The 15,511-nt window shown below is 40.5% G+C and overlaps 1 protein-coding gene across 2 annotated transcripts in view; it reads left to right on the top strand.

Moving 5' to 3' along the window:
• Positions 1-15,511, top strand: part of LOC134870920 (carbonic anhydrase-related protein 10) — a 316,734-nt gene that overhangs the window by 267,789 nt on the left and 33,434 nt on the right. For both annotated transcript variants that reach the window (XM_063893449.1, XM_063893448.1), the window contains exon 5: positions 11,356-11,541. In XM_063893449.1, the coding sequence (XP_063749519.1) occupies positions 11,356-11,541 (186 nt within the window). The remainder of the gene's footprint in view (positions 1-11,355; positions 11,542-15,511) is intronic.

The raw sequence follows: 15,511 nt of genomic DNA, 5'->3' as shown, positions 1-15,511 counted from the left end.
GGACACAAAGACAAAACATATGCTTCCAGCCTGAAAATAAAAACATTGTTTAAGATTTAAAATCCCAGACACGTAAAAAATATAACATAATCACTTTTTAAACCACACATGATCCATATCCTTCCTCCTTAAAAGAGTGTTCAAAGGGGGGAGGATGGTCCCTGTTTTCAAAGAAGGCTGTTTGGCTGTCACATTAAAGAGCCTGAGCCTCTGCAATAGCCGATGACAAGCCTCTCTTCTCAACAACCAACAATTTAGGAAAAATACATCGGGAGAATTATCATATCTGGATTTTCTTTGCCTTTGGAGCTCTTGGCGGCAGTTTGATTCAAAGTGTTTGCCGGTTTAGTTTTTCTTCCCTTATGCCATTATGAATATTGAGAGAGAGAAAGACACTGCAGAGAAGTAGACGTACACACATTTTTTTGTCTGAGTTTCCGAAGAGATCTGTTTTGACGGAGCTATCTGTCCTAATAAATGTTGATTATGTGCATCATTTTGGTCTTTCCATCAAGTAAAAAAACCGGATCCGAGTTTTTTTTTTTGCAAAGAAGTCCCTTAGGTGCTCGAGCCTGATTGGACTCCTAATGTTTTACAGGCTCTAATTGATTGCAGCTCACTCCACCCAGAGAGCCTGATTCAACTGTTCGGAAACTCTCAGAAGACAAGGGGGTGGCTCGACTTGCTTCTCCTTCACTGCGAGTTGGATCCAGAAAACCTGTGCTATCCTGGATCCAAAACGTTCAAACAAGCTCCTCATTGGAATCAGGACAGAGAAAGTCTACATACCTTGGCCAATAACCCAAAAAGACTTGTACTACTTGAAAGATTAAGGTCCGTTGACACTTATGCACCAGCACTTAAAATGCTAAATGAAGTGTTGTGTAATGTAATACATGGACATCACTGTCCTTGGGTCATACTGAACACAAAGTATGCATCAAGGATTTAACATTTATTCCATTTTTGTCCCACTACCTCATTTCAGTCAGACAACTCACTTGTTTCTTGATATGTTTACTAGAAGCAGTATATTATTTGAGTTTGGCGTCTAGGCTCCGCTCCATCACTCTAAACCTACATAGAACATTGAGTGATGATTAGATAACTAACCCCCCCGAGCCTAAAGGTGGATGCTGGGGTGTTGGGCAGGGCATGCAAGCAGCAGCAACGTGAAAGCAGCAGCAGCATTAGCGAGGCAGAGGCAGGCAGATCTGGCAGCTTAAACAGAGCGGCAGGTTTAGGAGAATGTGATTGGTTGGTTGTAAGAGGGACGAGGCGTGTCACGTGTAAATGTACCATTGGTGCTCGAGTTGACTGCCTGAACTAGCTTTCAGGCTTCGCCCCATTAAATAGGTCCCGACATACCTTTATGTTTTAGACATTGATGCAGGGAGGGGTCCTAAATCCCAGAAATAACTTAGCATTTCACCACTTTCACCATATCCTGCTTTTAATATACCAGATTGGCGTTGCCTTCTTCTGACAAACTATGATGTTGGTTTTCTGGTTAGGAGATCTCTTTAAATCTCTTTTCAAAATCCAGGATTTCTTGTCATGTAGCATACATTGAGCTACTGGCTGGTGTGTGTGTGTGTGTGTGTGTGTGTGTGTGTGTGTGTGTGTGTGTGTGTGTGTGTGTGTGTGTGTGTGTGTGTGTGTGTGTGTGTGTGTGTGTGTGTGTGTGTGTGTGTGTGTGTGTGTGTGTGTCCATAGTTCCCTGACATGTAGCCCTTCACGGCTGTTCTTTTTCCTCCGGTCTCCTCTCTCTTTCTTTCTGCCCCTCCTGCCCTCTGTAGCCACATCCCCCTCTATCTCCATCCATTCCATTAACTCTCCATATCTGCGCACCTTAATGAAAGAGCACCAGTCCTCTTGTATTTTAATCAAATACATTACGCCCTCGCCATGATTCAATGCGTACAGCTGCAGGCCTTCAGAGAACATATTATAGCAATCTGGATCCTGCTAAAGAACATGTGCACCTCACAGCTACCGTCTGCTGTAGTCATGCATCTTACCACCATTTCCACCTCTTTGCCATTTTACCCTGTGTGGAGGACCGAGGGGGGAGAAGTACTCAGGTGTTGTACTTGAGTAAAAGTAGAAGTACTCAGACCTTGTACTTGAGTAAAAGTAGAAGTACTCAGACCTTGTTCTTGAGTAAAAGTAGAAGTACTCAGATCTTGTACTTGAGTAAAAGTAGAAGTACTCAGACCTTGTACTTGAGTAAAAGTAGAAGTACTCAGATCTTGTACTTGAGTAAAAGTAGAAGTACTCAGATCTTGTACTTGAGTAAAAGTAGAAGTACTCAGATCTTGTACTTGAGTAAAGTAGACATACTCAGATCTTGTTCTTGAGTAAAGTAGAAGTACTCAGATCTTGTACTTGAGTAAAAGTAGAAGTACCAGAGTGTAGGAATACTCTGTTACAGTAAAAATCCTGCATTCAAAATGTTCCTCCAGTAAAAGTAGAAAGTACTGACATCTAAATGTAGTTAAAGTACAGAGAGTACTCATGCAGATTCCCAATTCCAGAATAATATATATTATACGTTTTGATTATAATTATTAATGTATGAATGTGTTTATCAAATCTTGTAAAGGTGGAACTCGTTTCAATTCACTCTGAATTTAATCCAGGTGTATCTAAGGGGTAAGTATTTTTTTTAACATTTAAGTGTTGATCATATTGTGTATCATTAATCTACAAGATTACACAAGATTTACTGAATTGTAGTGGAGTAGAAGTAAAGAGTAGCATAAAATAAAAAAATACTTGAACCTCGAATTGTGCTCAAGTACAGTACTTATAATAAATGTGTAAAAAAACACAAATAAATGTACTTAGTTACTTAACACCCCTGGTGGAGGCAAATACTATAACATATTAAAACTATTTTTTATTTGTTTGGATATAGATGTTCTTTAAGTTGAAACTCTTTTTCCATTAGGAGAGGTTGTCTTTGATATTTAAAATGTAAATGGGGCAGTCTGCAGCCTAACAGCAGAACACATACAGTAGTTAGTGAAGACTTGTTCTAGTAACAAGGGCTAATTTGCTCCATTGATCTGTGTGCTGATAATGATGATGTTCCATGTGTTTTTCATTAGCTGCCTGCTACTACAAAGTCTACCCCAGACAGCCAACACTCTCCTTTATGGCCTGTTTACGTTCTCTCAGCTATTACCTCTAATGCGTGCTGCGTTGTGATCATTGCTTTCTGTTAGGGCAGAACAAGCGCTCAGAGCAATTGTCCTCCTGGAAGCTTCTAGGAACAGATAAAGGCATGCTTAGTCTACTGAACAAAACAAGGTGCATTAAGGGGGTTACAGGAGAGGCACGGCAGTGACATGTTACATGCCATACCTTGACAGAGGGTTTGTAATCTTCTGTAATGACCATACAAAGCACATTACACACATGCATGCACATGTTAGCACTGTGTTCCTATAATGATGCTGATGGCTGTGATCCCATCTATGTACTAGAACTGTGTGTGTGTGTGTGTGTGTGTGTGTGTGTGTGTGTGTGTGTGTGTGTGTGTGTGTGTGTGTGTGTGTGTGTGTGTGTGTGTGTGTGTGTGTGTGTGTGTGTGTGTGTGATCAGCTGTCAGGCTCAGCATTGATGCTGTTTGCTTCACTTCAGCCCTGTTAGCAGCTCTCCTGTTTGTTGGAGGTGGTTTTGATCCACTTGTTATGATCAGTTGAAGGAGCTAGGAGTTGGTAATAGATGTGTGAAAATATATGAAGCTTTTTGAAGCTTTGTGAAGCTGTAGGGCTTTCTCTTGGTCTGTGTGGGCTTTAAAGAGGAACCTGATGGTTTGTAGATCCGCACTCATTTGAATCAGTTCAGTCTCATATCCAACAGAAGTTCCTTATTTTCATATCATTACTTTTACATCTGTTATACTTTTGATCCAAAATACAATAAAGCGGCGACTGAATGCATTATTCAGCAGACCTACATACAACATATTCATTATATTTGGTTGTACTATATAATCTTTTTATAATTGTATTATTTTATTACTTTATGGTGTCAATCAATGTATTATTCTTCAAACTGTAAAGAATATACTGTATGTTTTGCGGTGTCATTATTCCATCTCTACAACATGAACAAATGACAGAGTTGGGAAGTAGTGGAGTACAAATACTTTGTTACTGTACTGAAGTACATTTTTCTTGTATCAGTACTTTACTCAACTATTTTTCTGACGGGTTTTTACATTTTTAACACAAATACCTGTATTTTCTACTTACATTTTCTGAACCGGCTTGTTACTTTAGTTTGAATCTGCAATTGGTGTGGTGATCATTATTATTTAGAATCATTGTGTGCCATTTTAACACGATCTGTGTGTCCATCATTTCCTGGTCTTCTCTGTAGAAGAGGGACCAATGAGAACTCTATTCCCATCATCCTCTAAATGGGAAGCACCTGCTGCGCCTTACTATCCCAAACCAGCCAGTACCAGAACCGCAGCTTGCAGAATAATGGCGGCCGTAAGGGTAGAAGAGGCAGAGAAGGGGGAGGATGAGGGAGATGTTTGCTATTATTGGCGCACAAAACCAATTTTGTCGACCCCGAAACCCAGGAACTTTTGGCTTTCAGAATTCGCCGTCAGCAAAGCCTCTCTAGAGTTTCAGGCTCGATCTAGTGTGATGTGACACCAATGAAACTCCATCTGTCTGTTTGTGTCGTGGTCCACTGTGTGTACTTTTGCCTCTATGTCAAGTGCTGTTAGAAAGGGTCTTACTCCAAACTAAACTGTGTTCATGTCACAGAGGTAGGAACAAACGCACATGTTTGTCATTGAGCAGTTGTTCTCCGATCTCCCTAATAATCATATTGACTCTGCACATCCTCACTCACCGAGTTCCTCATTTCTCTTGCCAATATCAGAATGATCTTTATTGACAATTTACTCAGGAACAATGTTGATGAATATTTGTTTGCATCTAAGCAAATTGGCAACATTAAAAGTGAATTAGCCAAATTAGCTCTCATCAGCTCTTGCAGTGCCGTCAGGAATACACAGACGACTATCAATGGAGAGCTTCTGCACTAAATTGATTCTTAGACAAGTTCTAAAGATATAAAAGAGTATATTGTCCTGTGGTTTTCAATCCTTTTTATGCACATTCATTTGTCACACAAATGTTGGCTTTTGAAATAATATATTCTTAACACTGAAAAGCAGTCTCTAGGGTGATGGCACCAACATTTAAGCATTGTATTTAGCACATTTTATTTAAATCTGAACAACTCTTCCACAATTCATACATACTGTGCATATGTAGTTCATGTTGTATTTTTTCATTATGTATCCTTGTACACATTTCTTTTTTCGTAATAGTTTTATAATAGTTTTCCTAATTTTTCTCAATTCTTTCAACATCTTCTCTTATTTTAAATCTTAATCAACTTGATTCTGATTTATCAGAGCCTTATGGAAATGAACAGTCCTCTGCCTATCTATTTTTATCATACAGTCAGTGAGACACATAACCAGCACTGACAGTGAAAACACAAACTCCAGCCTGTAGTAATGACTTCAGTGTGCAGACTGCAGAATAATGAGGATGCAGATTGGAGCCTTTGCTTTGTTTACGGCCTCTCCCCTGCACTGACTCGTCTGGTAATTGTTGTATTTATTCATTCTTCAAGCCCCCCCCCCCCCCCCCCCCCCCCCCCCCCCCCGCTTGCTGAAGGGAGCTAAATGTAATCTCTGTCAACCCCACCTCGTACATTCACTTAAAATATGATTCACTTTCACCTCCCGATTCTCATCCAGTCAGAGATCCAGTGTTCCTGCAGAGCTTTGAACTTTTTTTTACCATATTTTAACGGTTTCTACAGCAGTGTTTCTACAGCAGTGTTTCTACAGCAGTGTTTCTACAGCAGTGTTTCTACAGCAGTGTTTGGTCCATTACCTCCTCTTCTTTTGTTGCTGTGAGTCCATCACTTCACGTATTGATCCTGGGAGATAAAAGAATTACCAATTAGAAAAGAAGCTTCTCCTTACTGTACATGATCTCTGGATCTAGCTTTCCCTGTAAGACACACACACTTACTCACCTCTTCTCTGTCATTGCAACCAACCCCCCCTCTCCTCCCAGCTGGCCTCCAGCCACTTTACCCTGACACGAGCAATCAGCCTGAACAGCAGATATTGGGAGAAGCAGCCAGTGGAGCTGATCCTTCTCTTTGTAGAGCTTCATAATTGTGCTGCATGGCACCAGTGTCACACTACTGTCCACACTGTTTTCATTTGCTCTGATTTTATCATAACTAGGCATCCTTTGGAGATACGTCTTATAGTATATCAGTTACCTCATCTGCATTACTTGCACATTGGTCTCGCAACATAATCTGCATTATGTTATTATACTCAGTTTCTCCTTGCACTGTTTGTTATTGTTTTTTTTTTATTAGTGTTAATGTTTTATGTCTTTTATATACAGCTCCGGAAAAAACGAAGAGACCACTCCAAACTTTTCTTAAATCTTTATCTCTACATGTATGGCAGCCATTCCAGTGTCTGTTGAATTCCAACACAGAGAAATGTTGTCAGTAGTTTATAGAATACAATAATAAAAAAGATATAATAATTAAATTCAAAGACATGTCTATGAATAATAAAACAGGAGAAACTGATAATGCTGAAGTGGTCTCTTGGTTTTTTCCGCTGCTGTATATTTATGTTGCATTGTTGGAGGAGCCTGGGACTTCACATTTTCATTGTCATAACTACACTCTAATAATAATAATAATAATAATAATAATAAGGATAAATTATATTTATATAGCGCTTTCCATGAACTTAAAGATGCTTTACAGTATGAGGGAGGGTGGACAAACAAGGTCAATCTAAACAAAAAACAAAGAAAATGCAGTCAACAGGAAGTTGATTGGTCGAGGAACAGAGGGCTTATGGATAGACATAGTTGAAGAGATGGGTTTTGAGGCGGGACTGAAGGAGTGTGAGGGAGTTGGAATCAAGATCTCCACCAATGCTGCAGAGTTTGGATTTGGGAATGGATGGGAACTGTAGTTACGGTGCACATGACAATGAAGCATTTGAATCTTTGAATCATCATGCTGGACCTTGCTGATGCTGTAGATAAGAGCAAAACCCTGCAGGAAGCCTAATTGACAGTTGAGAGCATCCTCTCAAAAAATTATTTGCAATTTTTTAATATGACTAATACTACCTACAGTATGTTCAATCTTACCAGACAAGTCTGGGAGGAACACAGATGGAGTTGTGTGAGGTTATTTTAACTTTACCTTCCTCAGTTCTCACTGGGGGGTTGCTGTCCTTTAATCTTTCACAGTGGATCATAGATGGTTTCTGTCTTTTTCCAAAGAAATGTGCGACAGAGCCTCACAAAAGAGCATGACACAAGGCATGCATTACGAAGTGGTCAAAGAAATCAAAGGGTTTTTTGGAAAATTGACTTTCCTCTATTGACACCTAAAGTGCCCGCCTGCCGTTAAAGTGAGGTAGTGATGTGTCTTACTGATGTCCAGTGGTCTCCAGTCAGTGAATATGTGTGGTGTTTCCTCCACTTTCTTTGTCTTTTCACTGATGGTAAACATCCACGCTGAAATGACAGGAGGAAGCGTGGGTCAAACTTGGAAATATGATTCCTTTGTGCTCAGCTGGTCAAGTTTTCCAGATTAATGGCAAGTGTTAGCGTGTTGACAGCTCTAATATATATGTTGTGTTATAATTTTGTACAGCAAACTCTCTGAGCGCGGTTGCAGTGGGATGGGATGACAGTGACTTGGAGACTGCACAGCACTGGGAGATGACTGCTAACTAAGCAAGATGATTTCCTAACCTTAAAGCTGCATTAATAATTCATATTTATATTCTAAAGGTCACACAGCCAGACATATTAAGTTGTTCTATCGATCATGTGTCCTGTTTAAACAGCCAGCAGAGAGAGCAACACTCAGTCACTTCACTCTGCTTTTAGCTCTGCTTTAGTTTCCATCCACTCATTCGCATTGACCAATCACATTAGGCTCATATGGATGGTTTAGTGTGCAATTACAAACGATTCTGGTTTGGAGGACAGTTGTAGCTTAATGTTATTTCCGACATTCGGGAGATGTGTAACAACTATCGAAGTAGCACGTTTCCCTTCAAAGACACACACAGTCCTGAGCTAGTAGAAGAAGGGGGTGCGGTAGAGGATTATAGGTTGAAAGCAAGAGAAAACAGGTGAGATTGTAGGGCTTTTTTGAAGGTTGTGAGCTGGCATTGTGTGGCTGCAGAAATAGTTTTAGTAGAGAGGGAGAGCTGTGTGTCATCAGCGTAAGTGAAACCGGAGGGCATAGGGACAGAGGATTTGTCCAAATGGGAGGATGTAAGTGATGAAGAGCAGGGGACCAAGTACATAGCCCAGGGGGACACCATGCGGGACTGAGGCTGTTGATTTCCAATTGTTAGTGACGATGAGTTTATGTCACTTGGAGAGATGAGATTTAAACCACGTGAGGACGATTGAGGACTGAAGACTGCAGGCACTGTAAGCGTTCTTTATTGCTGGACATTCAACATTTTTTTATGTTTAAGGAGATTCCACAGAGCTCTACCTCATGAATAATAGGTAAAAGTGGGTCTTGGGGGAGATACTGGCCTTTTCAGGGGTCTCCCCACACTGTCCACCTCCCTTCCCTCTCTCCTTTCTACCTTTCCTCTTTGGACCCGTCTCTCCCTCTGCTCCACATACTTATCTCTTTTTTCATCGCTCCCTTTAACTCTCTTTCTCCTTTGAAATCATTGATTTTTCAGAGCTCCTATAAAATATTTACAATGTGTGGGCAGACTTCCCTCTGCGGGAATTTAGGGGTGGGGGGGTGATCATTGTGAGAGCGTGTGGTGAAATGAATGAGAGAGAAGGAGAGGAGGGCAAGCTAAGGGAGTTTGAGAGCAGAGACAGTCAGATAAGAGTGATGGAAGTCCAGTCGTGGCATGAATAGCAATGCTTCCTTTGAAACAACTCCACATCATAAATAAATAACCCGAGCTTCAGATCAAGATCGTTATTCAAGGCTTTTGTTACAGCGCCTCTCCCCTAAACACTCACAACATATCGATTGTCAGCCAATTCTGATGATTCCAACACCTTTTCATCCTACCTGTCTTATCTGTTTTCCTGTCTGGTGAAGAGTTGTTACACTGTTCTGCTTCCTGCTCAGATTGCTGCCTAATTAAATAAAACCCTCAGGAACCTGCAGGAGCTCTGTGATTATTCAAGCTTTAGCAAAAACTCATATGAATCTGTCAGAAACGTGAGACAGCAGCATCTCCTTATTATTGAAACCAACGCTCATGTAGCGGAAGAGACTTCCAAAGAGCCCGATTTCCTCACTTGGTTTTAAAGCTCTACTAAACACATGATTCTCTACTCCATCAACCCGAGAACTGATGACAGGGATACTCCAGTAGCATTCATTAATCATGGTTCCAAAACTTTTTCAAACACATTTTAAAAAATATTTCACAAAATAGTAAGTATGGCAATACATGTATGTGAATTTACTTGCATAACTTTGACAGATCTTGTTTTGACAAGAAATGAACCTGCAGTGAAAAAGGATATTTGGAGATAAACATGCTTCTTTCCCATACATTTCACACTGAAAAGTAGTTTCTGAGTCATTAGTTTGCACAAACCCGTTTACTCGAATGATAGAAGAAACATACTGTCAAACAGGATTGTTTTTTTTAAATATTAAATCATTGCGACTTAGGCCATGGTTTAAAAGTTATGGTTATGTTCAATCTGCAGTTCTGTTTGTCCTTTATCATAACGTTGGACAGCTGTCTCTGTTGGCTGTTAGTCTGTCTCCTAACTGTAAGTGTTATGTGAGAATATTTTGAAATGACTGGGTTAGATCTGCAATAATATCAGAAGAAATCAAGGGTTTTATTATCATAAAGCAGCTACAGTGTAGTTATGGCAATGCAAATCTTAAGTCCTGAGCTCCTTCAACAACACATTATAAATAAGGACAAAAAAGAAAAGAAATTGTGCAAAAACAGAGTAAGATAAATTTGAATAAAAACACACAGATTATGTTTCTAGACCAGTCTATAAGAAGTGCAAATGAAGTTAATTATATACATGTCAGAAAAAGAAATAGACACAATAAGCTAAATCATGCATGGAATGTTGAAAGTGATCAAGTAAGCAGGATTTTATGTACATGTAAATAGAATCAAATATACAACAACAGAATGTAAGATTAAAGATTGAAATATTGTACAGTGAAATCCAATTAAATGCTGTTTGATCTAGCAATAACTGTTAAGATAATACATTAAATAAATTGTGAGATGCAACCGGATGAATGTTTTGCGTTATGGAGGCCCATTACAGAGTCTCTGGTCTGGTGGTTTTAGCCCTGATGCTGCAGTACCACCTGCCAGACAGAGCAGTTTGTTGCTGAGATGATGGGTGTGCTTTCTTCCTGAACCATGTCATCACATTGTTAAAATAACCCTTTAACACCTTTTAGGGGTGTTTCCAACAGCAGTGACAGTTGGTCAACTTAATTTTCACAAAAAGCGCTTCAGTCCCAGCTGTGTGCATCCCTTTTTAGTGTCCCCTGGTTTCCATTGTGTTTTGGGCTTCTTGCAGCGTTTGGTTTATGCAGATTTTAGGAAACGCTGCTCATGTTTCCGTGAAGTTGGTGAATGTTTTATAAATGCTGCATGGGTTGTCAAGTTGGTGGAGGTATTTCTTCATGTGTTTTGGAACATTTGTGTTTTTATATTTGCATCATTTCTGAAGCAACAGCGTGTTTCTCCTGATGGAAGTGTTTGGGCCGTTGTACTGTGTTTGCACCTGCTGGCCTCCGTAGAGATGGACCTCATGCTCTATCGCATTAAAAGCTTTAAATCTCAAAAAGAAAGTCAACGAAGCTGCAGTTAATTAAGCTGTAGCTCTGTGGTGGATTTTATTATATTTTTTGTCATCAACTATTGGTAACTATTATGCTGCTTATGGTTGTGCTTATGGTATAGTCCAACTTCAGATGTGTCATTAACCTAGAGATGATTTGGTTCGTGCCTTCTGGAAGAAGAAATAAAATGTTCATAAAATAGAAAGTGTGCAGTCTGTGTGCTACTTGAGTTCAACAAATTTGAGGCACAGTCTAACTTCCTGTGAATGAGCTGAGTTTCCTGTCAGTTCACATGGCCCAATGATTGCTCTTTCAATAATCTTGTGTTGCTCTGTTAGGTTTTATAAAGAAGTGTTTGTTCCTATGTGTATCTCCTAGTTTAAATATTCTTGTATGATCAATGTCGCCTCCGCTCTTCCTGTGCAGGTGGGAGGGACTATGTACAACACTGGCCGCCACGTCTCTCTGCGATTGGACAAGGAACATCTGGTGAACATCTCAGGAGGCCCGATGACGTACAGCCATCGTCTTGAGGAGATCCGGCTACACTTCGGCAGCGAGGACGGCCAGGGCTCTGAACACCTGCTGAACGGACAGGCCTTCACCGGAGAGGTGAGTGCAGTAAACATACACTGCGGCCAGACATCATGCTTTACACCTTACGGAGCCAGAATCTGCAGAGAACTATGTGACGCTTGTAAGAAATGTTTGTTATTTGAAGCCCAGGAGTCGGTTTAAAAGAAAGAAAGCAAAACTCCCTTAAAAGTTATAAAAGGAGTGTTTAATAAAAGGATGCAGTAGTAGGTTTTACAAAAGTTTCACAGCTGTGGCTCAATAGCCCGGGACACGCGTCCACAGTCCGCTGACTGAGTGGAGCTCATCAGTAGTTACTGTCTGGCAGTCCGGAACAAAAGAGAGCTCGATCTCACAATCCAAACATGTTTTATAGAACCACCCCTTTCCGACCATACAATAAACAACTTCAAAATAAGACGCTCTCTGCTCTCGTTGGTTGGTAGCGGGGGGCTGGATCCTCTTCTATAGGCTGACGTCGTCGGGGGCAGGTCCTCTTATGACGTCACCGTCGCCATCTTGTTAGCGAAGTGTTGGAGCTCTGACCTACAATATTCTATTATGCAATCCTTCTGAGGTTTATCAGTTATTAAACAGGCAACTGTATCATTGCAGCATCAATGAGTGAGAGGTAGAGGCGGTGTGTTTAGTATGTAACTCCACTGGTCTTTCTCCCTCTACTCATATATACAAAACAATTTCAGCTTTATGCTATCTGAGGCTAAAAACAACATCCTGTGTTACTACCGGAAGTGGACAAATATGATCCGTCCAGAAACAGTGATTTATCTTTTAAAGTTCCGCTCCAATATATTGATTATTTCTTACACGCTCTAAATTAGTTTTCACATGATCTGCATTAGCGCTTTCAGCAGGAACTAACTTGTCTTCAAGATGACAGTTAACATTCAACTGTCAGACACACACACACACACACACACACACACACACACACACACACACACACACACACACACACACACACACTCCACTATTTAAAATGTTGACGAGTAGAACAATTAGCTCCCTGGCTTTGATTGTTCCAACTAAATCATGAGTCACTCCGCTGCATTTCACCACTGCCATTACATGAATAACCAATTTGTGTGGCAACAAAATAATTGCAGTCTTGACAGGCAAATGTATTATAATTAATGCTAATCATTTATCCTCCCTCAGTCTGAGAGCTGATATTCAAATCATAATAAAACAAATGTTTACTATGTGCTTTGGGGTGGATAGAGCTGTAGCACAAGCCTGAAAGACACCCACAAACACACACACACACACACACACACACACACACACACACACACACACACACACACACACACACACACACACACACACACACACACACACACACACACACATTACAGTGTATTGAGGCTTCCTCCAGGGTTGTATTTTTTATTTCTCCCTTGCCTTCACCGATTTCCTGTTTGCCAGTTAACGCTGTGTTGGAGCAGAGAAACTCTGAAGATTAGCAGCTGAGATTGGAAATGTGATGTCACACTGTTGCTGCGTTGCACCCTGCATCCCTCAGGCAGCAGAGGGAGAGGCTGTGGAGTCATTTCCACAGGGCGTCTGTGTATGTCTTCAGCTGTAGAGTGAAAACTTGCTTAAATCCAGAGGTGTAATGTAATGAAGTACATTTCTCAATGGTTGTGATACTTCGCTACTTTTCAATAGAGTGGTGCAGGAACGAGTCCTAATACCCAGAGGTGAGTTGGCATTTGACCCCTTCCGGTTCCCTCGTCTCAGAGTCAGTGGGATTCCTCCGTAGGATTTTGGAAAATGGCTCAAAATAAGGTCTGTGGTTGACACAAATTTAAGAGACAGGTCATGTTTGGTTCTACGACATTAAACACATCAGCAGTGACATTGAAGTCCTGCGACCCTGCTGTACTCGTCTGTAGTTCTTTTATAGCATAACGTTAGCAGTTTGCTTCTGGAGATTAGATTTATGATTGGAAAATGATAAAAGTAGGGTAGACATGTGGAGATTATCCAGCTGAACACAACGTGCATTTATATATGGGTTAGTTTTCCACAGATCTTATTTTTTACAATATTCCAAAATCCTCTGGAGAAATCAAATTGCTTTTTTGTCGAGGGAACCCTACAAAGATATGTCATCCCTGCACCACTCTATTACAGCTTCAGTTACTTCATAAATGTATTGATTTGCATAAAAAAACACAAAGGTTTAGGTAGTGGTTTTAAACTTTCTTGAGCCACTTCCAACATACCGGGGTATGATTTCAACACACTAAATAATCCACAACCATAATCCATTTGTCGTGATTAATCCATTTATTTTCCCTTTCACCATACGTCCCTTCTTCTGATCGTGTCTGGTGTGTGTGATTGGAGTGGTTTTACACACGTAAATAGAATATGATATATACAATCATATATACCATTAAATGTTCTTAATTTCTATTTTGCCATACATTATAGGAACATTTCTGCAGTCTGTATGTCTTTATATGCTTTTTTATTTTCTAGTTTACAATTAAATATGTGAAGATAAATCAAATTTCTCTATCAATGATTGGAGTGCAATAATGACATAGAAAAACGGACACCATTTATTATGTTTGGATTACGCACAATAAATATAAATTGTACAATAATTCATATTCTTCTTTCATCGTCCACATCTATCAAAACAAATTCACACACTTGATTTATGACATTTGGTCCAAACAACTTCATTTCCCTTGATGGATCGACAGTGGGTGCTCTCTGTAGAGTAACTGATAAACCTCAGGTACCGGCTGAAGGTGGGGAACGGATGTTTTTTTTTAACATGTAATTCCCTTCTGCCGTGTCCTCCTCTCTGGAACCACTGTTTCTGAGTGAACAGCAACGAGAAAAACATCCCCCTCCTCCCCCGCCGACTCCCCCGATAGCCCTCCCCCACCTCTCTGAGGCTTCAAGGTCCAATAAGATGTTTCATAATCGAAAAAATGCTGAAAATCTCCCTCTTTCTCTGGCTCACTCTGGCTTCCTCCGCCCCCGTCTGCTGATGAGTGGTGGCTCTGCGTGTCCTTGAAACGTGAACAAAGAGGAAAATATTACAACTTTTTAAAGCAAAGCATCCTTATGAAACAGCATCATGTGGGTGGAGAGAGGTGGGGGGGAATTAGCTCTCAAAAGCCTACATCTTCAATTCACCCTTTCATACATCTTGTGTCATGCTGCGGTGTGTGTGTCTGTGTGTGTGTGCGTGTGTGTGTGTGTGTGTGTGTGCGTGTGCGTGTGTGTGTGTGTGTGTGTGTGTGTGTGTGTCACTCCCCTTTACCACGATAGTAACAGTTCGAAATGCATACAGTAAAATACAGCCATAAACCATAATCTTGCACATACAAATCACACACACACACACGCGCACACACAGACACACACAGACACACACACACACACACACACACACACACACACACACACACACACACACACACACACACACACACACACACACACACACACACACACACAGATAGGCCATAGATCAAGCCTCAGATGTAAAATAATAAGTCAGCATCAAAACAGACTTTGTTGGATACAGCGGTGCCTTGATGTTACTCACTGTCTTATCCACACACACATCCATCTGTATTCATATGATTTACTATCAGTTCCTGACATAGAGGTAGAAGTGCACACACAATCACATCGTCATGGCAACACGACATTTCCACACAGGCACATGAAACAGACGGATGTTCTTATCAGTTGAGCGTGTGCAGTTGAAGGAAGTATGTGATGAACATTCAGAGGTATCAACTCATCTTCATGATCAATGATCATAATAACCCTCCACGCTCTCTCTCTCTCTCTCCACACCCTTTTTCTTATCTCAGATCAGTTTTAAATTTGGCTATTATGATCGGAATCATGGCCAAACTAAAGACCCATTTTGAATGAAACCTGAATAAGAATGACCCTTTAATACATATGTAAAGGGACACAGTATGGTCAATGCAGAGCGTTATAGGAA

The sequence above is a fragment of the Eleginops maclovinus genome, chromosome 10 (assembly GCF_036324505.1).
Source record: "Eleginops maclovinus isolate JMC-PN-2008 ecotype Puerto Natales chromosome 10, JC_Emac_rtc_rv5, whole genome shotgun sequence".
Taxonomy (NCBI): Eukaryota; Metazoa; Chordata; class Actinopteri; order Perciformes; family Eleginopidae; genus Eleginops; species Eleginops maclovinus.
Note: the sequence above shows the minus strand (reverse complement) of the source record. Positions and strands in the feature narration are given on the sequence as shown.